The 25,516-nt window shown below is 40.4% G+C and overlaps 1 protein-coding gene across 4 annotated transcripts in view; it reads left to right on the top strand.

The window, feature by feature from the left end:
• The window catches only part of NFKB1 (nuclear factor kappa B subunit 1), a 291,304-nt gene that overhangs the window by 231,100 nt on the left and 34,688 nt on the right, over positions 1-25,516 (top strand). For 3 of the 4 annotated variants that reach the window (XM_070757966.1, XM_070757965.1, XM_070757967.1), the window contains 6 exons: positions 6,367-6,515; positions 11,872-12,035; positions 13,600-13,758; positions 16,281-16,385; positions 22,353-22,444; positions 23,265-23,403. In XM_070757966.1, the coding sequence (XP_070614067.1) occupies positions 6,367-6,515; positions 11,872-12,035; positions 13,600-13,758; positions 16,281-16,385; positions 22,353-22,444; positions 23,265-23,403 (808 nt within the window). Of the gene's footprint in view, positions 1-6,366; positions 6,524-11,871; positions 12,036-13,599; positions 13,759-16,280; positions 16,386-22,352; positions 22,445-23,264; positions 23,404-25,516 lie in introns of those variants that run through there. The other variant, XM_070757968.1, reaches the window with a different exon arrangement.

The following is a 25,516-nucleotide window of genomic DNA, read 5'->3' as shown; positions in this document are numbered from 1 at the left end:
TGGAGAGGGGCAGTATAAAAATCAAATAAATGAATGAATGAATAAATAAATAAATATTGGGATGACACATTACCCATTATGATACCATCACCCTTGGAACTACTCAGTGCGCCTGCCTGTCACCCAGAGCTGCGCAGGCATCTACATTTCCACTACTGGTACGCCATCCCCCCCCCCCCAAATCCAGGTAGGAACCCAATACTGGCTCCAGTATGAAAAATGAGCCAAGCTAGAAAGAAAAAATTCTGCTTATAGAGATAAATAAAATAATGCAGGGGAAAGGATTAGCTATTCTCAACTACGAACATCTTTTTGGATTTAAAATTAAGATTTTACTTTGCTTCTCCAACAGCTTAACAGGGTTTGTTTGTGAATGTGTAAATATAGCTCTTCTTAGGATATCTACGATATGTACAGTATTTCTTAGAACCCTCTGGGAACATTGGAACAAATAAACTTTTTGTTTATTTCATTCAGGTTGGGTCTTTTTGGAAAATATGTCAGAGGTTTTCTCATATCTATGGAAATGGGCAAGGCATGTGGGGTTTTTATGGGTATTTCCCCTCTTGTTATTATTTCATTTTGCCTTTAATCTTTTATCATCGTTATATTACTCAGTCTTCAATTCTGTATTTTTTTTTAGCTGGGAAGAATCTGATTAACAATAGGTTTTGCTTCAGAATAGACATATAGTTTTTCTCATCATTCCTTTCACCCATTTCCTCCCATGTTGACTGTATGACTGTAACTTGTTGCGTATATCCTAAGATTTTTATTAATATTGCTTCTTCATTGCTTATTTGACCCCTATGACAATCATTAAGTGTTGTACCCCATGATTGTTGACAAATGTATATTTTATTTTATGTACAACTGAGAGCATAGGCACCAAGACAAATTCCTTGTGTGTCCAATCACACTTGGCCAATAAAAATTCTATTCTATTCTATTCTATATAAGACATATAAGAAGTGCGTTGTCGGTCTTTTTTATTTTTTATTTCAAAGTATTATATCTTTTTTTTCCCTTTTCATTTATAAAAATCTTTACACGACAATACCTGCAAAGAGGGTTTGGCAGATAGATACGGGAAGTTCCTTAGGGCTACTTCAGTAGCTTGTTAGTACCTGTTTTTTATTTCAAGTTTAGCCAGTTGGAAGCTAGAATATTTTGTGTTCTGTTTCCTTCTGACTGACTGCCTTCAACCAAGGTGCTTCATTTACATGAATGGAAAGGCCTCCAATATGTTAGACTCTTCTGAATAATTATTAGTTGTCACGATCTATAATTATTATACTTCAAATAAATTTATTTCTCTGGAGTTTTCTGTTTAAAATGCACTGTTGATTTATGCAGCACCATTTTTTCAAGAAAGATGTCACTTCAAGTAGCAACAGACATACATTTTTCTGCTAAATTTAAACTTTCTGGTTTTATTATTATCAATATCCCATCTTTGGCAAATATTTATTTATTTATTTACTTACTTACTTACTTACTTACTTACTTACTTACTTACTTACTTACTTACTTACCTACTTACTTACTTACTAACTAACTTACTAACTTACTTACTAGATTTGTATGCCGCCCCTCTCCGTAGACTCGGGGCGGCTCACAACACAATAAAACAGTTCATGGCAAATCTAATAATTTACAATTTAAAATATTTTTTTTTAAAAAACCCATTATTAAGCAGACATACATACAAACATGCCATACATAAATTATATAGGCCCGGGGGAAATATCTCAGTTCCCCCATGCCTGATGACAAAGGTGGGTTTTGAGGAGTTTACGAAAGGCAAGGAGGGTAGGGGCAGTTCTAATCTCTGAGGGGAGCTGGCTCCAGAGAGTTGGGGCCGCCACAGAGAAGGCTCTTCCCCTGGGGCCCGCCAACTGACATTGTTTAGTTGACTGGACCCGGAGGAGGCCCACTCTGTGGGACCTAATCGGCCGCTGGGATTCATGCTGCAGAAGGCGGTCTCGGAAATATGTAAGTCACAATAAAGCACAACCTGTTGTTTTTAAAGAAAAATAGTGACTCTTTTAAAACTAGTTAACAAATGTTTCAACATGACAATATAAACTGTACCCCTTTGTATATTTATTCATCATACTACGTGTACAAATGGTGTATACAGTATTCTGCTGCTTCTTTTTCTACTTTTTTGATTTGTTGTAGTAGAGTATGAATCTCTACTAAAGAGAGTCAATTTGGTGTAGAACTGCTAGCCTCGAGTTAGAACATCGTGACTTCTAGTCCCAGCTAGCATGAAACTAGCTGGGTGACCTTGAGCCAGTCATTCTCTCCAATCCTTAGGAAGAAGGCCATGTTTAAATCATTTGTGAAAATGCCAAAACTGCAGAAACATGTCCAGGTAGTTGCCAGGAGTCAAAAAGGACTTGAAAGCAATAAATAAATAGCATGAATCGCTGAAACAAGGCAACACTAGGGGCCTTTCCCACTCCCAGTAGTGCTGTTTGCATATTGTTGAGTCAGTAGAAAACTATAACAGTATTAAATGTTGCTTTTCCTATGGCCAGTCCACATCCTACTTTTATTGTTTCTGTTGTCAGTCAGGATCAACATACAGGTCAGTGGCCTTCAACCTCCAGGCATAGGTTATGTGGAGGGTGGTTTTCCATGGACCACGGAGGCGTGGTCTTGTGGGCTACGAGCCGTAACGCTGAATTGCACTTGCCCCCGCGGCTTGTAAGTTCTTGCGGGGCCAGCGCGATTTTGCTTCCGCACCTGTGGAGGTAGCAAAATCGTGCATGGAGCCACAGGTATTTAGTTAGTTAGTTAGTTAGTTAGTTAGTTAGTTAGTTAGTTAGTTAGTTAGTTAGTTAGTTAGTTAGTCCAATACAAATTGAAAGTTAAAGAGAATAAAAACATGTAGTAGTAAATATCAGGGAAGGGATAGAAGAAGAGATATGAGAATAGAATACATCAATGAAGAGTAGAGGAAGGATATATGGATAGGAGAAAAGATATATAAAATATAGGAGAGACAATTGGACAGGGGACGGAAGGCACACTAGTTATGCTCGGCTCTTATGTCTGTGTTTCGGCGTGGATTTTTTGTTGCCACGCATACCGAAATATGGATGCACCTTCGGCTCCGTGCACGATTTTGCTACCTCCACAAGAACTTACAAGCAGCGGCGATGAGCGCAATTTAGCATTCAGGCTCATAACCTACTGCTGGTGCTACCTGAATCTCACATATGAGTGGATGAGGATTGTGCGCCTCACAGACCAGGGACTGGGGATCCCTGATACATACAGGCGACAAAAATGTAACACATATTATGCACTGCAGGGCTGCTTTTGTACAGTGTTGGAAAAAAGAAACACAACTACTTTTATCAAAACAACTAACAATAAATAATATTTGAATGCATAGATGAATACAGATGGATTGGAAATTGTTGTGGTTGGCTCTGGCCCAGCTCCTGCCCCAGGAAATGTGGAGGTGGAGGCAGGGGAAACGTCAACATGTCCTAGGCCTGTTTTGTTGCCGGCAGAGTCAGGGAGTGCAGTTTCCTCGGACGAAGAAGAAGGTGGGGGTGACTTGGAAGAGGGGGGCTTGGCACACAACCCAGGAAGCCAATCATCATTATCTTCGGTCGATTCAGATGACGAAGTGTTAGACCCACGCAGGCACAGACTTACGCATCGAAGAGACCAATTGAGGAAATATTACAGGAGATAAGAGAGGCCACCTGTGTTGGGGTGGGGCTCTAGCAATTAGAGCTGCTGCTATAAATAGCAGCGTGCTAGTTTGGCCGTTGTGGAAGATTATCTGATCACAGTTCTTCAGGATTGTGCCTCGCTGTGTCTGAACTTTGTTTGTGGATTTTTCACGCCCTTGACACCAAAGCAGAGCAAAGTGTGTGTGTGTGTTTCACTTCGTGGAAAGAAGGAGGGCTGTGACGTTTCTTCACAGCTACTAGCTAAGTACCTAAGGACTGATTAACGGACTTGTACAGCCGACAAGGTTGTTTTGGGGAAGAGTGCTCTTTGCAATACAAAAAGGGTGCTTTGTTTCTTTTGAATTTTGTGATAAAGGACATTGTTTTGAATTTTCAAACGTGTGTGTGTGTCTGAAATTTGCACCCGTGAATTTTCGGGAGGCTTCTACCAGAGAGCCTGGCAGAACACTTCCCAGAGACCAATCAGATAGCACAAGGTAGGCCTCCTCCAGGTCCCATCGACTAAGCAATGCGGGTTGGTGGGCCTGTGGGGGAGGACCCTTTCTGGAGCTTCCCCGGCCCTATGGAACCAACCCCCCCACCCTGATATCTGTACTGCTCCCACCCTACTGGCCTTCCGAAAACCGTGAAGACCTGGCCTTGGGGCCATCAATATAACATCTATTCACGGACAAATTGTGACTGATTTGGTGTTTGATTGGATAGTTAATTATGGTTTCATAATGGGGTTTTACTGTTTTATAATGGGGTTTTACTCTTTTTTATTAATTTGACTTTTGTAACATTTTGCAACATTATACTGTATTATTTACTGTTGTGAGTCCCAAGGAATTGGGCGGCATAGAAGTCAAATTAATTAAATTAAATTAAATTAGATCAGGAGTCTCCTTGGCAATTTTGCTGGCCGAGGAACTCTTTGAGTTGAAGTCCACAAGTCTTAAAGTTGCCAAGGTTGGAGACACCCTGGCCTAGGTTGTTTTGGGGAAGAGTGCTCTTTGCAATACAAAAAGGGTGCTTTGTTTCTTTTGAATTTTGTGATAAAGGACATTGTTTTGAATTTTCAAACGTGTGTGTGTGTCTGAAATTTGTACCCGTGAATTTTCGGGAGGCTTCTACCAGAGAGCCCGGCAGAACAGAAATAAGAAAATAACAGAAGCCAATGCAGGCCAATCTGAATTTAGCATTTTCTTCTCACAGTAGTGAACCAGATGCCCAAAGATACCTGAAATGAATTTGGATGGGCCTGTGGAGAGTTTAAAAATACTATTTAACATTTTAAAAAAGTTTAACATATTTAAAACATTTGCTAATAATACGTTTAGGTTTGTGTCTTTGTATCCTGGGGAACATACGTTGAAACAATTGCTGTTAGCGCAAAAGTTATTTTTGGTGTCACCATGACAGAATTTCTTCACACAGAAGTTCTGAGTGAAAGTTTTTGCTTTCTCTTTCATTTCCTGTTCTTGTTTAAGGAATATCATTTTGAAAATAAGCTTGCAACATATAGTAACAACTGACCATTTCCAAGAAAGTTTTGAATTGCGTCATTAACAGAACTTTATAAAATGTCCACAAATATTTTCTCTGTTGTGTCCAGTTTATACTTCGTCTTTTTTAACCATAAGAAATCTGTTAATGAAAACAGTATGCATATATTTTGATTTATAGTGCCAGGAATCAGCCTTCTGGTTTTAAAATGTATGTTATATAACACATATTCAACATAAATGTTTATATATATATATATAAGATAGATAGATAGATAGATAGATAGATAGATAGAGATAGATAGAGATAGATCTATCCTATTCTCCCTTAATTTTCAAATTCAGCAAAAAAAACATGTGACATATACAGTGGTACCTCGTGATACGAACCCCTCGTGATATGAACCCCTCGTGATACGAACCCGGGGTTCGGAAATTTTTTGCCTCTTCTTACGAACTTTTTTCGGCTTATGAACCCACCACAGATCGCAAAATGGCGCTCCGCTTGGCGGTGACGCCCGGCTGTCACCTTCTGAAACAGCCGGGGGACTTCTCGGCGTTCTCCTGAACGCCGAACTTGGAAGTTCGGGTTCAGGCTCCGGAGGGCGAACGTTTTGGCCTCCAGGAAGGACGTCTTCGTGACGTCAAAGCTTCGCCCATGGAATTTTCTATTGGGATTCCCCACCTCCTTTCCAGCCTCCAGATCGGCCAAAAACACCGCCGCCGATTGGAAAAATGGTGCTCCACTGGGCAGCGGCGCCCGGCTGTAACCTTATGAAACAGCCGGGCGCTTCTCGGCAGCCTCCGGAACCCAAACCCGAATTTCCGGGTTCGGTGTTCAGGAGAACACCGAGAAGCCCCCCGGCTGTTTCAGAAGGTGACAGCCGGGCGGCGGCGCTTCTCGACAGCCCCCCGAACCCGAAAAGTTCCCCCCCATCCGGGCAGTAGCCCACCCCTGAGCATAGCCCAGCTTCCCTCCTCCCCACCCGGTCGGGCCACGAAGCCATAAAGGTTGGGACCACTGCTCTACAATGCCACAAAGTTTAAATATATTCCTACCATGCAAGCACCTCATATGTAATACATTTCAAAAATCAGTGTAAAACCAGAACGGAGAAATAATTGCTCAAAAATAAAAGTGTCTATTCTGCTCCCTACAGATCTGCAATTATGCTGGACCTGCAAAAGTAATAGTGCAGTTAGTCACCAATGGAAAACATGTCCACTTGCATGCTCACAGCTTAGTAGGAAAACACTGTGAGCAGGGAGTTTGCACAGTTCACGCAGGACCAAAGGACATGGTAGTGGGGTAAGTAAGTAAGTAGAGTCCTTATAAAGTACAATTTCTCCATAATTATTATATTTAGGTTCAGTTCTATCTAAACTTTTTATCCACTCAATGTTCACTCTGGCTCATCTTTCTAATTTGTGGTAAACCATCTTTTCTATCTTTATATATATAAAAAAAAGATTAGCAATTGGAATATAAAGAGATGGGAAAGTTTGCAAGTATGTGGTGACAACTTACAATTTTTGTAGTATAAATCAGTCTATGGCAGAACAAGAAGAAAAATGGATATCATAGAATAAATTATTCTGGGTTATTATCCTTCATTTAGGATTGTTATACTTCGCGGTTCATCTTTTGCGGATTCGCTACTTCACAGGTTTTCGAAGGGGACTTAAATCCATTAAATCCATTGGAAATTTTAAATCCATTAAAATTCATATATGTACAGTGTTCCCTCGATTTTTGCGGGTTCGAACTTCGCGAAAAGTCTATACCATGGTTTTTCAAAAGTATTAATTAAAAAATACTTCACGGGTTTTTTCCCTATACCACGGTTTTTCCCGCCTGATGACGTCATATGTCATCGCCAAACTTTCATCTGCCTTTAATAATTTTTTAAAATAAACTTTAATAAAGAAACATGGTGAGTAATAATCTAAATGGTTGCTAAGGGAATGGGAAATTGCAATTTAGGGGTTTAAAGTGTTAAGGGAAGGCTTGTGATACTGTTTATAGCCCAAAATAGTGTATTTACTTCTGCATCTCTACTTCGCGGAAATTCGACTTTCGCGGGCGGTCTCGGAACGCATCCCCCGTGAAAATCGAGGGAACACTGTACTCTATTAAAGAAATGTACTCTATTAAAGAAACTGGTAAGATATCACATGTAGTTCCAGCTGAGAAACATTATAGAACGACTGTTTAATGCAAAGGGTGGGTTTTAAAAGTCAAAATACCTGTTAAATACATTAAAAAAATATATTTCCTCTACTTCACGGAAATTCGTTTTTCACGGGTGGTCTTGGAACGCATCCCCCGCGAAAAACGAGGAATCGCTGTACCTGTAATCTGTGATGAAGTACATCTCCAGCGCATACCCATGCAAGCACATGCTCACTTTTAAGATTCCCTCAGATTCTGATGGGAGTGTGGTTGTTGTTATTGTTATTTCTAGTATGCTCTGTTAAGAAGGCTTCAAAAGAAAATCTACTTGCATAATGAACTGAAATTGACTATGGATGTCATAGTAGAGAAACAAAATGCTATAATTTAGTCATATATAATAATAGTCGTGAATTTGTTAATGCTTAATTTTACTTGTCTAGCTTGAAAACTATGGAAGAAAACCGCTGAAGTATTGAGGGAACGTTTCATTATTTTGTAATAGCTAAGTCCAGGTGTAATGAGCAAATACAGTGTTCCCTCGCTTTTCGCGGGGGATGCGTTCCGAGACCGCCCGCGAAAGTTGAATTTCCGCGAAGTAGAGATGCGGAAGTAAATACACTATTTTTGGCCATGAACAGTATCACAAGCCATCCCTTAACACTTTAAACCCCTAAATTGCAATTTCTCATTCCCTTAGCAACCATTCAGATTATTACTCACCATGTTTATTTATTAAAGTTTATTAAAAAAATATTTATGAAAGGCAGATGAAAGTTTGGCAATGACATATGACGTCATCGGGTGGGAAAAACCGTGGTATAGGGAAAAACCCCGCAAAGTATTTTTTAATTAATATTTTTGAAAAACCGTGGTATAGACTTTCCGCAAAGTTCGTACCCGCGAAAATCGAGGGAACACTGTACAGTAGACCCCCGCTCGTTGCGAGGGTTCCGTTCCAGGACCCCACGCAACGAGCGGGTTTTCGCGAAGTAGCGCTGCGGAAGTAAAAACACCATCTGCGCATGTGCAGATGGTGTTTTTACTTCCACAGCGCTAGCGAGGAGCCGAAGATTGGGGGCGGGGCGGCTGTTTGCCGCCGGCATGGAGGGCTTCCTAGCAGCCCCCCAAACCCGGGTTGGGGGTCCGGGGGGCGCTGGCTCTCGGCGCTTTCGAGCTGAGTCCGGGAGCGAATTCGCTCCCGGACTCAGCTCGAAAGCGCCGAGACAAGCCGTTTCTTGCCGCTTGCTATCGGCGGTTTTGAGCTGAGTCCGGAAGCGAATTCGCTTCCGGACTCAGCTCAAAACCGCCGATAGCAAGCGGCAAGGAACGGCTTGTCTCGGCGCTTTCGAGCTGACCGGACTCAGCTCGAAAGCGCCGAGACAAGCCGTTCCTTGCCGCTTGCTATCGGCGGTTTTGAGCTGAGTCCGGAAGCGAATTCGCTTCCGGACTCAGCTCAAAACCGCCGATAGCAAGCGGCAAGGAACGGCTTGTCTCGGCGCTTTCGAGCTGACCGGACTCAGCTCGAAAGCGCCGAGACAAGCCGTTCCTTGCCGCTTGCTATCGGCGGTTTTGAGCTGAGTCCGGAAGCGAATTCGCTTCCGGACTCAGCTCAAAACCGCCGATAGCAAGCGGCAAGGAACGGCTTGTCTCGGCGCTTTCGAGCTGACCGGACTCAGCTCGAAAGCGCCGAGACAAGCCGTTCCTTGCCGCTTGCTATCGGCGCTTTTGAGCTGAGTCCGGGAGCGAATTCGCTCCCGGACTCAGCTCAAAAGCGGCGAGAATGAACGGCGTGGGCGGGCGAAGGGCGGGCGGCAGCGAGGAGTTTGCGTGGGCGGTGGGGAAACTCCTCGCTGACGCCAGCAAGAGGGGGAAGACTCAGGGAAGCCGCCCAGCAGCTGATCTCCCGGTTGCCATCTACGCATGCGTGCCCATACACGCATGCGTAGATGGTATTTTGACTTCCGGGTTGAAAAATAGCGAAGTACCCTGTTCGCAATGGTTGGGGACGCAATAAACGGGGGATCACTGTACTATAATAATTCCTTTTTAAAAAATATAACACTTGCAAACATTATTTTTAATCATTGTTATTTTTTTACAGTTTTCCTGTTATTTATTTTTTTAATTTTCAGAGGAAGAACTAAAATTTATAATTAACTTCTTATTCAAAGCTGCCTGATTAATAACTAAGAAGCAAAAAAACCCATAAAATTCAGAATTTTTATGGAGATGTTTCCTTTTCCCCAAATACATTTCCTAAATTTGATTCCCAGGTTTTTCTGTTTTGTTGGAAACGTCTCCCCATACTTCCCTAATTGTGTAGGTTAGCCTCTTTCTTCATTAATAAGTTAAACAAATACTCAAATTAGATTAAAGTCATTATGACGTTGACATAAACGTTGAGCTGTTGCATTCCAAGAACAAAATAACAAAGGGAATATAAAATCCTAGTTAATCTTCTGCCTTTTTTTGAAAGGGCAAATAAAGTCCGCATATTATTGTGCCTAGGGTTGGATTAGGTTTCATATAAGTGCTAGTTTGATGTTATATAGGAAGATTTTAGAAATACAAAGGCTTAAACCACACACACAAAAATCCTGGGGGGAAATTAGCCAGATAGGAGCTGCTTTGCAGACTTGAAAGACTCCTTCTTTTGATGTTCAGAATCACACTGTCATCAAATTGAGTGCAAAATCTGTTGTTTGCAATTCTGCCTCTGATCTTGAAAGTTTTATCATATTCTTGCTAAGCATCTTTAAATTTAGAGTATATTATTTTGAAGTAACTTATCCAAACGGCATAACTTATTCGATGCTCTCTTGCTATTGAAACACTCAGAGCCATCAAAACTTTCTCCACATTTCAAAAAGCTTTTAGTGAATTTATCCAGAAGGTTTTTTTATTGGTTATAGCTTGTTCCCTCCTCTGGTTTGCTCAAAGAAATTTATTTGCTTTCCACTGCTAACCAGAGCTTACAAAACATTTGTCAGACCAATCCTAGAATACAGCTCGCCTGTATGGAACCCACATTGCATATCTGACATCAACACAATTGAGAGAGTCCAGAAATATTTCTCAAGAAGAGTCCTTCATTCCTCTTCTCACAACAAAATACCTTACTCCACCAGACTTGAAATTCTCAGTTTAGACAACTTACAACTCCGTCATCTCCGTTCCGATTTAATTATAGTTCATAAAATCATATACCAAAATGTCCTATCTGTTAACGACTACTTTACCTTCAACCGCAACAACACACAAGCACGAAATCGATTTAAACTAAATGTCAACCGCTCCAAACTTGACTGCAAAAAATACGACTTCAGCAACAGAGTAATCAACGCCTGGAATGCACTACCTGATTCTGTGGTTTCTACTCCTAACCCCAAAACCTTTAACCTTAGACTATCTACAATTGATCTCTCCTCCTTTCTAAGAGGTCTGTAAGGGGCATGCATAAGCGCACCATTGTGCCTATCATCCCTGTCTCATTGTCTACTTTTTATCATTACTTATCTAATGTTTTATATGTACAAATTATCACCCTATAATTGTTTGACAAATAAATAAATAAATAAAATAAATATTTCATTGCATGATTGCAATAACCCAGTTAGGGAGGTTATTGGTTCAAGATCGTTGGTTCGGGATCATACTTGAGTGGCATTTAAACCTGGGTCTTCTTGGTTATGGTCTAATGAAGGGGTGTCTAACCGCATCAGGGTTGTGTTTGGCCTCGGGGTGCCCCTCTGCCAGTGAAAATTAAGCTCGGGGTTGGGCACCCGTTTTTAGCCATGATGGCCTGCTGCAATCCTCTTCCAGGAAAAATGGAGCTTGGGGGCACTGTAGACAGCCCCCTGGGCCCCATTTTCTGGCCAGGACATCCTCCTGCAATGAAAATGTTTTTGCAGAGGGCTGAAAATGGAGCCTGGGCGGGCCATAGGCGACCCTCCCAAGCTCCATTTTTCCTGGCAGAGGCACCGCGGACTGGTCCTATAATTATTTATTATTATTATTTATTGGATTTGTATGCAGTCCCTCTCCGCAGACTCGGGGCGGCTAACAACAATGATAAACAACAACATGTAACAATCCAATTTAATAAAACAACTAAAAACCCTTATTATAAAAACCAAACATACATACAAACATACCATACATAACTTGTAATGGCCATGGGGAAGGAATATCCTAACTCCCCCATGCCTGGCGACAAAGGTGGGTCTTGAGTAATTTGCGAAAGACAAGGAGGGTGGGGGCCGTTCTAATCTCTGGGGGGAGTTGATTCCAGAGGGCCGAGGCCGCCACAGAGAAGGCTCTTCCCCTGGGGCCCACCAAACGACATTGTTTGGTCGATGGGACCCGGAGAAGGCCAACTCTGTGGGACTTTATCGGCCACTGGGATTTGTGCGGTAGAAGGCGGTTCCGGAGGTATTCCAGGATGGCCCCGCCAAATCATATCTATATAATGATTTGTACTTCTCTACAGATTTCCAAACCTGGGAATATTACATGTTACAAAGAAAAAAGTATTAGATACACTGGAAAACCGCATGATTGACGCATGTAAAAAAGGGTACAATCCAGGTCTCCTCGTTCATCCCGATCTCAATTATATACAAGTGGAAGGTGGAGGGGAGAGGCAACTAACAGGTAGGTTGAGAATTATCTATTACACACATGAATTAAATATTATTTTACAATTCCTCTTTGTTATCTTTACAGTTAGCAAACGATTGCCTCCTTTTTATCATATTTATGATCAACACTCAAATAAATGGTGCAGCACTTTCTTCAAAATTATTAATATAAAGTCTAATGGGAAAGAAAATAATTTATTTTATGCTACATATTCCTTTGATTCTTTTTCAGTTTTGGTTTCTGTTGTATGAATTTCTCACATTTTTCAACATTATCCGCTCTTTTGCCTTTTCTTTATTTCATGGTCAAAGTAAAGCTTAGCGTTAAGCATGCATAATTATTTTTCAAACTCCTTTGCATGTCAAATAGCTGGGTGGGAGACTTTGAACTGAATGGGGAATTTGTGGCATTTTCTATATCTCTTGAAGAAATAGCAGTGGGGTGTGTGGGCATGCTTGAGAAGCTTTGAGCATATTAAAAAAACGGTTCAGAATAATCATAACATTGAATAGAATGTATCTTCACTATAATGTCAGCTATGTGCAATATTGAGTTGCTACCAGTATGAATTAGGACGGCGCACCGGTAGCGAAAGTTGCGCTGCGTGCACAGCTTCTGTTCTGCATGGGCGCATATGTATCGCAGCGTATTTTGGCTTCTGCCCAAAATCTTGTGAAGGGACACACATATGCGCAATATTTTGGTGATTTTTTGCTTCTGCGCATGCATGGAAGCAAAACAAATTGCCAAAATCTCTCACGCGCATCCCATTGTGAGATTTTGCTCCCTAGACATGCGCGGAAGCAAAATACGCTGGGACAAATGCATGCGCAAATGCATGCAGAAGAACAGAAACATTATTATTATTATTATTATTTATTAGATTTGTATGCCGCCCCTCTCCGGAGACTCGGAGCGGCTTACAACAACAAAACAATAAAAATCCAATAGTTTAAAAAGACAATTTAAAAATCCTTAATATAAAAAAACAATCATCTCATACAAACCATACATGAGAACCCAGAGGAATCAATTTCCCCATGCCTGACGACAGAGGTGGGTTTTAAGAAGTTTGCGAAAGGCAAGGAGGGTGGGGGCAATCCTAATCTCCGAGGGGGGAGTTGGTTCCAGAGGGTTGGGGCCGCCACAGAGAAGGCTCTTCCCCTGGGTCCCGCCAGACGACATTGTTTCGTTGACGGGACCTGGAGAAGGCCCACTCTGTGGGACCTAACAGGTTGCTGGGATTCGTGCGGCAGAAGGCGGTCTCGGAGATATTCTGGTCCGATGCCATTACCACCGGGTGTGTGTGTGTTTCTCTTACCATTCCTACCGGTTCGGAAGTCCGTGCATCATGTTACATCTGGGTTCTGACCCTCTGCACATGCATTGAAGCCTTTGTACATGCACAGAGGGTTTGTTGCCAGCCCCTTTCAAGCAGCGGTGACCAAGGAACGGGCCCAAATTTCCACCACTGGCTCACGCAAACGGTTCCGAACCAGTAGCAAACCACCGCTGATTACCGGCATTAAAAAGACACCTTGCTACAATAATCCAACGTCTTCTCTACGGTTTGCAGAACGGGAACGCGGAATCATTCGTCAGGCAGCACATCAGCAGACTAAGGAGATGGACCTCAGTGTCGTGCGGCTCATGTTCACTGCATTCCTTCCTGACAGCACGGGTAGCTTTACAAGGAGACTTCAGCCAGTCTTGTCTGACCCTATATATGACAGCAGTAAGTGTCTTTGTACTTTTCTTTCCATTCTGTAGCTAAATCACAGTTTGAATGGGATTTTCTTGCAAGATTGAATATTCAGGCATGGGCAATTTCACCTAATTAACATTTTGAAAAGGATTGTGAAAAGCTTACATTTAAAAAAATACAAACAGAAAAGGCTTCGGATGGGTTTTTACACTTATGACCCTTGCAGCCTCCCTGGGGTCATGTGATCAAAATTTGGCCACTGGGCATCTGGCATGTATTAGGTAACAGTAAAAAAAATTAATTAGTTGCTCCTAGGGTCCTAGACATATTTTGTCTAATACAGTATTTTTTGCTATTCCTACTGCATTTTGGTCTTGATTGAATTTCGATTGAATTTGTAGATACTCCCACCATTCTGTTTTTTGGCCTAAAGCTTCTAGTTCTGCTCTAGATTTAATTTCTCTAGCTTTACTAGATAAATGGTCAAAGCAATGGAAACTGCAGTTTAATGTTTCCAAATGTAAAATAATGCACTTGGGGGAAAAGGAATCCTCAATCTGAGTATTGCAAGAGAAGGATTTAGAGGTAGTGATTTCTGACAGTCTCAAAATGGGTGAGCAGTGTGGTCGGGCGGTAGGAAAAGCAAGTAGGATGCTTGGCTGCATAGCTAGAGGTATAACAAGCAGGAAGAGGGAGATTGTGATCCCCTTATATAGAGCGCTGGTGAGACCACATTTGGAATACTGTGTTCAGTTCTGGAGACCTCACCTACAAAAAGATATTGACAAAATTGAACGGGTCCAAAGACGGGCTACAAGAATGGTGGAAGGTCTTAAGCATAAAACTTATCAGGAAAGACTTCATGAACTCAATCTGTATAGTCTGGAGGACAGAAGGAAAAGGGGGGACATGATCGAAACATTTAAATATGTTAAAGGGTTAAATAAGGTTCAGGAGGGAAGTGTTTTTAATAGGAAAGTGAACACAAGAACAAGGGGACACAATCTGAAGTTAGTTGGGGGAAAGATCAAAAGCAACATGAGAAAATATTATTTGACTGAAAGAAGAATAGATCCTTGGAACAAACTTCCAGCAGACGTGGTAGATAAATCCACAGTAACTGAATTTAATCATGCCTGGGATAAACATATATCCATCCTAAGATAAAACACAGGAAATAGTATAAGGGCAGACTAGATGGACCATGAGGTCTTTTTCTGCCGTCAGTCTTCTATGTTTCTATGTTTCTCCATTGGTATTTGTTATGTCTTTTTATCTTATTATTATTATTTTTTTTTGTGGAAGTTAGGGTGAACATAGGCTTCCAAAGGGACATACCATAATGGAATCCCTTTATAAAGCTGCTTCCTAATTTTTTTGGCAACTGGCATGTATTTATGCCAGTTGCAATATTTGTTTTCCACCTTCTGACAAGCAAAGTCAATGGCAAACCCAAATTCATTTAACAACCGTATTTCTATCTTAATGAGTCAGTGATTTTCTTAACAATTGTGGCATGAAAGATTCTAAAATGGGGCAAAACTCACTTAACTCTTGTTCAGCAGAGAAAACTTTGGGCTCACAAGTCCTATCTGTAATATTTTCTTATTTATTATTGTTGCATATTTTTGCAGTTTTGGAGATGATACAGCCAAGTATCAATAAAGCCAAATTGCTTGGCTTTAACATGCTTGGTAAATCCACACTAACTGAATTTAAACATGCCTGAGATAAACATATATCCATCCTAAGATAAAATACAGAAAATAGTATAAGGGCAGACTAGATGGACCATGAGGTCTTTTTTGGTCGTCAATGTTTCTATGAACTTCAACTCCCAGAATTCCTTAGTCATCTTTGCTGGCTGAGCAATTCTGGGATTTGAAGTCCACAAGTCTTAAAGTTGCCACAGTTGGAGACCCCTTCTCTAAGGCATCTTTGGTTGTACAGTTAAAGAAGACTGCTGTGGATGAAGGAGGTAGATGGACCACGAAGTCTTTTTCTGCTGTCAGTCTTCTATGGTGGAAGGTCTTAAGCATAAAACGTATCAGGAAAGACTTCATGAACTCAATCTGTATAGTCTGGAGGACAGAAGGAAAAGGGGGGACATGATCGAAACATTTAAATATGTCAAAGGGTTAAATAAGGTTCAGGAGGGAAGTGTTTTTAGTAGGAAAGTGAACACAAGAACAAGGGGACACAATCTGAAGTTAGTTGGGGGAAAGATCAAAAGCAGCATGAGAAAATATTATTTTACTGCCGGCAGTCGGCAGTCTTCTATGTTTCTATGAAAGAGTAGTAGATCCTTGGAACAAACTTCCAGCAGACGTGGTAGATAAATCCACAGTAACCGAATTTAAACATGCCTGGGATAAACATATATCCATTGTAAGATAAAATACAGGAAAGAGTATAAGGGCAGACTAGATGGACCATGAGGTCTTTTTCTGCCGTCAGTCTTCTATGGTTCTATGTTTCTAAATTGGGGCAAAATTCTTGCTGCCGAAGTAATTTGAAGTTGACTTAATTCTTTCTTTAATTTTCTCCCCCAGAAGCTCCAAATGCATCCAATTTAAAAATTGTACGAATGGATCGGACTGCAGGCTGTGTAACAGGGGGAGAAGAAGTTTACCTACTTTGTGACAAGGTCCAAAAGGGTGAGAACTCAACACTGCATCTATCATGCTTGAACACAGTTATTTATACATACAAATCGAATTAATAATAATAATAATAATAATAATAATAATAATAATAATAATAATAATAATAATAATTTATATAACCCTATTCTGGGAGTCAGCAAAGGTGGTTAATAAGGAAAGAGCTGGATGCTGTTGGAACAATTAACTGTTTCTCAGTCTAATTCATTTCACAAGCTTGTTCCAAAAATAAAATGGAATTTAAAAGTAATGCAACTGAATTCTTCAAAGGAAGAATGAGATAAGAAGACAGACAAATATAGATTCCAATAAAGGAGAATATTTGGAGCTCAAGGTTGAAATGAGGAGTCGTTTATACTCTTTGAGTTTGGTTGTTTTCATGCAGATGTTTCATTAGTAAACTTGATAACATCATCAATGCTAGTTAGTACTGGCACTGATGATGTTTTCTGGTTTGGGTAATAAATTCAATTCAATTTATTAGATTTGTATGCCACCCCTCTCCGAAGACTCGGGGGGGCTCACAACAGTAATAAAAACAGTATAACAATGGAACAAATCTAATAATAAAATTATAATTAAAAAAACCCAACAATTTAAAAAACCTTACAGCACATACATACCAAACGTAAAATATAAGAAAGCCTGGGGGAGATGTCTTAATTCCCCCATGCCTGGCGATATAGCTGGGTCTTGAGTAACTTGTGAAAGACAAGGAGGGTGGGGGCCGTTCTAATCTCCGGGGGGAGTTGATTCCAGAGGGCCGGGGCCACCACAGAGAAGGCTCTTCCCCTGGGGCCCGCCAAACGACATTGGGACCCGGAGAAGGCCAACTCTGGGACCTTATCGGCCGCTGGGATTCGTGCGGTAGAAGGCGGTTCCGGAGGTATTCTGGTATTCTGCCATGAAGGGCTTTAAAGGTCATTACCAACACTTATTACCAACACAATATAGATTACTGTCCTGTTTTCTTTTGGGGGGACAATGGAAAATTTGTACTGTAACATTTATTAATAAAATAATGCTTCTAAATATTAGAAATTTGCAATAATTATTCAAAAGCCAAGCATTGGTTTGATAATAGAATAGAATAGAATAGAATTTTTATTGGCCAAGTGTGATTGGACATACAAGGAATTTGTCTTTGGTGCAGATGCTCTCAGTGTACATAAAAGAAAAAGATACATTTGTCAAGAATCGTGTGGTACAACACTTAATGATTGTCATAGGGGTCGAATAAGCAATGAAGAAACAATCAATATTAATAAAAATCTTAGGATACAAGCAACAAGTTACAGTCATAACTGGGAGGAAATGGGTGATAGGAATGATGAGAAAAACTAGTAGAAATAGAAGTGCAGATTTAGTAAAAAGTCTGACAGTGTTGAGGGAATTATTTGTTTAGTAGAGTGATGGCATTCGGGGAAAAACTGTTCTTGTGTCTAGTTGTCTTGGTGTGCAGTGCTCTGTAGTGACGCTTTGACGGTAGGAGTTGAAACAGTTTGTGTCCAGGATGCGAGGGGTCAGTAAATATTTTCCCCGCCCTGTTTTTGACTCGTGCAGTATACAGGTCCTCGATGGAAGGCAGGGTGGCAGCCATGGTTTTTTCTGCAGTTCTGATTCTCCTCTGAAGTCTGTGTCGGTCTTGTTGGGTTGCAGCACCAAACCAGACAGTTATAGAGGTGCAGATGACAGACTCAATGGTTCCTCTGTAGAACTGTATCAGCAGCTCCTTGGGCAGTTTGAGCTTCTTGAGTTGGTGCAGAAAGAACATTCTTTGTTGTGCTTTTTTGATGATGTTTTTGATGTTAGGTGACCATTTTAGGTCTTGAGATATGATAGAACCTAGAAATTTGAAGGTCTCTACTGTTGATACTGTGTTGTCTAGTTTGTAATAAGAGAGATATGATATAGATTTTGCAAATGATAAAAAGAAAGGTATCAAGTCTGACAAAGTCCTTCCCAATCCAAGATAGGGAAGTGAAATAAATTTCTTAACTGATTTAAATAAGACTCTGAGTAAATGGAAACTCCAAAGTGGGGATTTCCCTTAGTAAATATGTTTTTTTCCTCACAACAGCGTTAATTGAGGTCTCTCATTGTGCACTGAGAAATGTGATACTTTTTAAAAATCAATAAATACTTTTATATGAAAGAATTCTATGTAGAAATCTATTATTAAAAACTCTCCATAATTAGTCAGGAAAAAATTGTCCAATGCTCAAAAACAAAGTACAGCGGTCCCTCGATTTTCGCGGGTTCGAACTTCGTGAAACGGCTATACCACGGTTTTTCAAAAATATTAATTAAAAAATTCTTTGCTGTTTTTTCCCCTATACTACGGTTTTTCCCGCCCAATGACGTCATACGTCATTGCCAAACTTTCGTCCGCCTTTAATAAATATTTTTTTTAATAAACTTTAATAAATAAACATGGTGAGTAATAATCTGAATGGTTGCTAAGGGAATGGGAAATTGCAGTTTAGGGGTTTAAAGTGTTAAGAGAAGGCTTGTGATACTGTTCATAGCCAAAAATAGTGCATTTACTTCCGCATCTCTACTTCGCGGAAATTCGACTTTCGCAGGCGGTCTCGGAACGCATCCCCCGCAAAAATCGAGGGAACACTGTATACGTTTATCAGAGATGATAGCCCACAAATTTTATCCATTTAGACATTCTCCAAGTATATGAGGACTGTATCGCTACATCCATGTAATTTTTGACGCAGGATACATTGAACCTGTTTTAGCAGCCTATACTATAAACTGATTTATTTTAATCAATTAAGAAAAAAAAGGAAACATTAGCTACAACATTTTTAACAACTTTTTTGCGGTGGTACAGTTTAGTGATTCCCAGATTTCGTAAGAAAATACCGTAAACTTGGTTGCCTAAATGTTTGTACACAATCTGTAATTTTAAAATTATATTTATATGATTCCAGCATTAGGATTCAAGACGGGGAGAAAAAGCAACAATTTAAGAATCATTGAGGTTCTTCCTCCACAGTTGGATTACATTGATACTGCAGTTGTTGTTTTAACTCCAAATTTATATTTTTCCCCAAGAAGACAGTCCACTTGAGATTACTTCGTAGTTCTGGACCTCCTAAACACTTTTCCCTTCTGGGAGGGTAATAATTCCATTAATGAGTCCAAATAATTAGCTACTTTCCCAATCCTTCCAATTTTTCCATAGTTTTGAAGATTTGATTTTATTTCTGTTCCCCACAGTGTTAGCATATCATGAGAAAATAATAGAAAAGATGTAAACATATACAGTGTTTCCTCGATTTTCACGAGGGATGCGTTCTGAGACCGCCCGCGAAAGTCTAATTTCCGCGAAGTAGAGATGCGGAAGTAAATACACCATTTTTGGCTATGGACAGTACCATAAGCCTTCCCTTAACACTTTAAACCCCTAAATTATTTATTTATTTATTTATTTATTTATTTATTTATTAGATTTTTATGCCGCCCTTCTCCTTAGACTCAGGGCGTCTTACAGCATGTTAGCAATAGCACTTTTGAACAGAGCCAGCCTATTGCCCCCACAATCCGGGTCCGCATTTTACCCACCTCGAAAGGATGGAAGGCTGAGTCAACCTTGAGCCGGTGATGAGATTTGAACCGCTGACCTACAGATCTACAGTCAGCTTCAGTAGCCTGCAGTACAGCACTCTACCTGCTGCGCCACCCCGGCTCATTACCATTTCCCGTTCCCTTAACAACCATTTACTCATTATTATTTCTGGTACTCACCGTTGAATAAGACACTTAGTGATCCTGATATTTATAAACATAATTATTTATTAACAATAATAATTATTTTTTTGTTATTTGCAAAAATTATTAGTTTGGCGATGACGTATGATGTCATTGGGGAGGAAAAACCGCAGTATAGAAAAAAACCCGCGAAGTATTTTTTAATTAATATTTTTTGAAAAACCGTGGTATAGGCTATTCACGAAGTTCGAACCCGCAAAAATCGAGGGAACACTGTACACACAATCAATGGAATTATATACAAAGCCTCTAAAGGGGTACAGAAATGAACTTATAATTGGATGTACAGTTTAGCTATCTAAGCCTGGGGTAGGCAAAGTTGGCTCTTCTATGACTTGTGGACTTCAACTCCCAGAATACCTGAGCCAATCATGCTAGCACAGGAATTCTGGGAGTTGTAGTCCACATGTCCTAGAAGAGCCAACTTTGCCTACCCCTGATCTAGGCGATTGCTTTTGGTGGTTGTTTCATACACATCAAACTAAAGAACCCACGTCGTGGGCAAATCTTAAACGCAATATGTTTAATTTATTTATTATTTATTTATTATTTAGATTTGTATGCCGCCCCTCTCCACAGACTCGGGGCGGCTCACAGCAAAACAAAACAATTCATGACAAATCTAAATTATAATTTAAAATATTTAAAAAAACCCATTTACTAAACAAACATACCTACAAACATGCCATGTATAAATTGTATATGCCCGGGGGAGATGTCTCAGTTCCCCCATGCCTGACGACAAAGCTGGGTGTTAAGGAGCTTACGAAAGGCAAGGAGAGTAGGGGCAGTCCTATTCTCTGGGGGAAGCTGGTTCCAGAGAGTTGGGGCCGCCACAGAGTAGGCTCTTCCCCTGGGGCCCGCCAACCGACATTGTTTAGTTGACGGGACCCAGAGAAGGCCCACTCTGTGGGACCTAATCGGTCGCCGGGATTCATGCGGCAGAAGGCGGTCTCGGAGATATTCTGGTCCAATGCCATGAAGGGCTTTATAGGTCATAACCAACACTTTGAATTGTGACCGGAAACTGATCAGCAACCAATGCAGACTGCGGAGTGTTGGTGAAACATGGGCATGCCTAGGTAAGCCCATGACTGGTTTGCATAGGTTTGCACAATTGCAACACAGGGAACCTTTCCATTTCCATTGATACGGGGCATGGGGCTCTTCTTCCAGTATCACATCTAATTCTCTTCAATTTCATCCAGACAAAACGTGCGTGTGTGTTCATGCGTCTTTGAGTAAGTGTTGATTCCTGCTGACTGAACAAATCCCTGTAGTTTTCTTGGCGAGATTTCAGAGGTGGTTTGCCCTTACCTGTTCTTCCTCGTCTGAGAGTGAGTATCTAGCCCAAGTCACTCAGTTCATTTTCTGCCTAAGATGGGACTAGAACTCGTCGTCTCCTGATTTCTAGTCTGGTGTCTTAGTCACTGGGCCAAACTAGCTCCTGTTGCTTCAGTAGGATGGAGAGGAACGTACTCTTCCTTTTTTGACTATTTTATTCCAACCTCCACTTCTCTACTCCTTTTAAAATTCACCTGTAAAAAACATAGACCCAGATTCTTGCAATTTAGCAGAATACATTTTGATTCCTTAGCCATGTGGCTTTCATGATTCATGATCCATGTGGCTTTCATGACTTCAGCAAACCCTTTGATATGGTTCCACATAAAGAGCTGATAGATAAATTAGTGGAGAATGGACTTAATCCCTGGATAGTTCAGTGGATTTGCAGCTGGCTGAAGGGTAGACATCAGAGAGTTATTGTTAACGGCGAGTATTCTGAGCAGAGACAGGTTACAAGCGGTGTGCCACAAGGGTCTGTTCTGGGTCCTATTCTTTTTAATATGTTTGTGAGTGACATAGGGGAAGGTTTGGTAGGGAAGGTTTGCCTATTTGCCGATGACTCTAAAGTGTGTAATAGGGTTGATATTCCTGGAGGCGTCTGTAATATGGTAAATGATTTAGCTTTACTAGATAAATGGTCAAAGCAATGGAAACTGCAGTTTAATGTTTCCAAATGTAAAATAATGCACTTGGGGAAAAGGAATCCTCAGTCTTTGCAACCTAATCCAGCCCATTTTAAGTCATCCTGACCCTGAGATTACTGCTCCTGCATTAAAGCAGAGAATAAATATGAATCACGACCTATTATTCATGTTTTCTCGCTTCCAGATGATATTCAAATCCGTTTTTATGAAGAAGATGAAAGTGGTGGCGTCTGGGAAGGGTTTGGAGACTTTTCGCCTACTGATGTGCACCGACAGGTAAGTTCTTTTGGCAAGGGAATTATATGCACAACAAAGTTTTAATGGGAGGTCTTTAATTTCTAACAGTTGTCAGGGTTTGAAAACCTGATCAGAGTTCACTTCCTATTATTTCAATGAAGTAGTAATGAATGTACAGAGATGTATAAACTGCAAAGAAGATAATACCTTAAATATATGAATTACAGTGATACCTCGTCTTACAAACGCCTCGTCATACAAACTTTTCGAGATACAAACCCGGGGTTTAAGATTTTTTTGCCTATTCTTACAAACTATTTTCACCTTACAAACCCACTGCTGCCGCTGGGATGCCCCGCCTCCGGACTTCCGTTGCCAGCGAAGCAGCCATTTTTGCGCTGCTGGGATTTCCCTGAGGCTCCCCTCCATGGAAAACCCCACCTCCGGACTTCTGTGTTTTTGTGATGCTGCAGGGAAATCCCAGCAGCGCAAAAACGGGCACTTCGCTGGCAGCAGAAGTCTGGTGGTGGGGTTTCCCAGCGAGGGGAGCCTCAGTGAAATCGCAGCATCGCAAAAACACAGAGGTCCGGAGGTGGGGTTTCCCATGGAGGGGAGCCTCGGGAATCCCAGCAGCACAAAAACGGGCGCTTCGGCTGGCAAAAGGGATGAATTTTGGGCTTGCACGCATTAATCGCTTTTCCATTGATTCCTATGGGAAACATTGTTTCGTCTTACAAACTTTTCACCTTAAGAACCTTGTCCCGGAACCAATTAAGTTTGTAAGACAAGGTATCACTGTATATGAATTATTACAGTTCACTGCACTTACCTTGATCATCTGTATCATGTTTGCCTACAGTTTGCAATAGTATTCAAAACACCAAAGTATCGAGATGTCAACATCACAAAAGCAGCATCGGTTTTTGTTCAATTACGGCGAAAATCAGACCTAGAGACGAGCGAACCAAAACCTTTTCTGTACTATCCTGAAATCAAAGGTAATTATCAATGCTGTGTATGTTGCATGTCACAATTCATTTATCAAATGTTACGCTTGGCGACAAAAATCAGAGAGTCAGTTGTGATGATAAGTTTTAAGGACTATTTGTACGGAGATGGGTCCGAACGATTAGTGGTGATGGTGGTTACTGTAGAAGCTTCCCTATTTTTTTTCCAGTTCACAAGTAAAATTCACCACCACCTAGTAACTTCCACAATGGAAAAACTCTTCCGTCTCTAACAAGAAAAGCCATTATTTACTTTCAAATTTGCAACTTTATGAACACTGTAATTACATCCCTGCTGTTCTTTTGTAGCCTTGGGCTATTTTTCCATTAGTCAGAGTTCTGAGTAAAGTTCCCAGCCCCTGGATTCAATTCAATCATTTAATTTCCCTGTAAACCAATGACAAACACATACAATGTCTCTTTCCTGGTATTTGTGAAAACCTTCCTTCCATAACTAGTTTATTAACAGTATTTTTCTTCATTCACAACATTCAGACTTTGCAACAGATCCTGTGCACACTAATTGGCCAATGATTTCTTCAAGTTCCAGAGTTGTTAATATATTTTATTTTATTTTATCTGTTTTGTCAAGTACGTATTGGTGGTATACTATCATGTATCTCCGGGACCGCCTTCTGCTGCACGAATCCCAGCGACCAGTTAGGTCCCACAGAGTTGGCCTTCTCCAGGTCCTGTCGACTAAGCAATGTCGTTTGGCGGGACCCAGGAGAAGAGCCTTCTCTGTGGCAGCCCTGGTCTTCTGGAACCAGCTCCCCCCAGATATCAGAGTTGCCCCCACCCTCCTCGCCTTTCGCAAGCTCCTTAAAATCCACCTCTGTCGTCAGGCATGGGGGAATTGAAATTTCCCTTCCCCCTAGGCTTATAGAATTTATACATGGTATGCTTGTATGTATGAGTGGTTCTTTAAATTGGGCTTTTTTAGATTATTTTTAATATTAGATTTGTTTACATTGTCTTTTTTATTGTTATTAGCCGCCCCGAGTCTTCGGAGAGGGGCGGCATACAAATCTAATGAATGAATGAATGAATGAATGAATGAATGAATGAATGAATGAATGAATACATGATACTAGTAAAAGAGAAATAGTAGGACAGGGGACGGGAGGCACACTGGTCTACTTATGCATGCCACTTACTGACCCCTTAGGAATCTGGAGAGGTCAATAATGAATAGTCTACGGGTAAAGTTTTGGGGGTTAGGTGATGATACTACAGAATCTGGTAGTGAGTTCCATGCATCAACTACTCGGTTACTACAGTCATATAGGCAATCAAAGATTGTAGTGTTGTGAAAATTAGGCCCCATTCTGAAGAAAGGCAGTAAAATTTACACTGACTTCATTTTATCACACCTTTTAAAGATGGGAAAGGTAAGCTTGATGTCTATCTTAAGTTCTTAATGGATGCACCCAAGTTGGATTTCTTGAGAGAAACCCATAAATATTTACAAATTTGAGTAAGCTGTATCCACAATGGAATACTTAAAGTGTCATAATTTAAACATGCCTGGGATAAACATATATCCATCCTAAGATTAAATACAGGTAATAGTATAAGGGCAGACTAGATGGACCATGAGGTCTTTTTCTGCTGTCAATCTTCTATGTTTCTATGTATATATAATATTTTTTTTTACATATTTTTATTGTTTTACTTTGGGACAGACAATACAGACAACATTTAACATTTAAAGGAGCTACAATTGCTCCGCTAATCATAGAAGTCTAACTAATACAGGGGGAAAAATCTAACTATGATCAGATCCATAAAGAAATACAGTTTATAATACTCTACTATCTTATAAAATCTACATCTATATTTCCATTTTTATATTATAGATCGCATCATTAAAATCAATTCTAATATCCATAAATTGTATTAATATACTACTAAGATATAATGTTCAGTTTTATATTTTCATTTTGGTAATATAATTAAATTAATTAGAATTAATATATTTTATATATGTTGCGAGCCACCCCGAGTCCACGGAGAGGGCCGGCATACAAGTCCAATTAATGAATAAAATAAATAAATATAGCCCATTATCAGTTCTTTCAAATGTTTTATTATATGCAAAATA

The sequence above is a fragment of the Erythrolamprus reginae genome, chromosome 7 (genome assembly GCF_031021105.1).
Source record: "Erythrolamprus reginae isolate rEryReg1 chromosome 7, rEryReg1.hap1, whole genome shotgun sequence".
In the NCBI taxonomy this organism is placed as follows: domain Eukaryota; kingdom Metazoa; phylum Chordata; class Lepidosauria; order Squamata; family Dipsadidae; genus Erythrolamprus; species Erythrolamprus reginae.
Note: the sequence above shows the minus strand (reverse complement) of the source record. Positions and strands in the feature narration are given on the sequence as shown.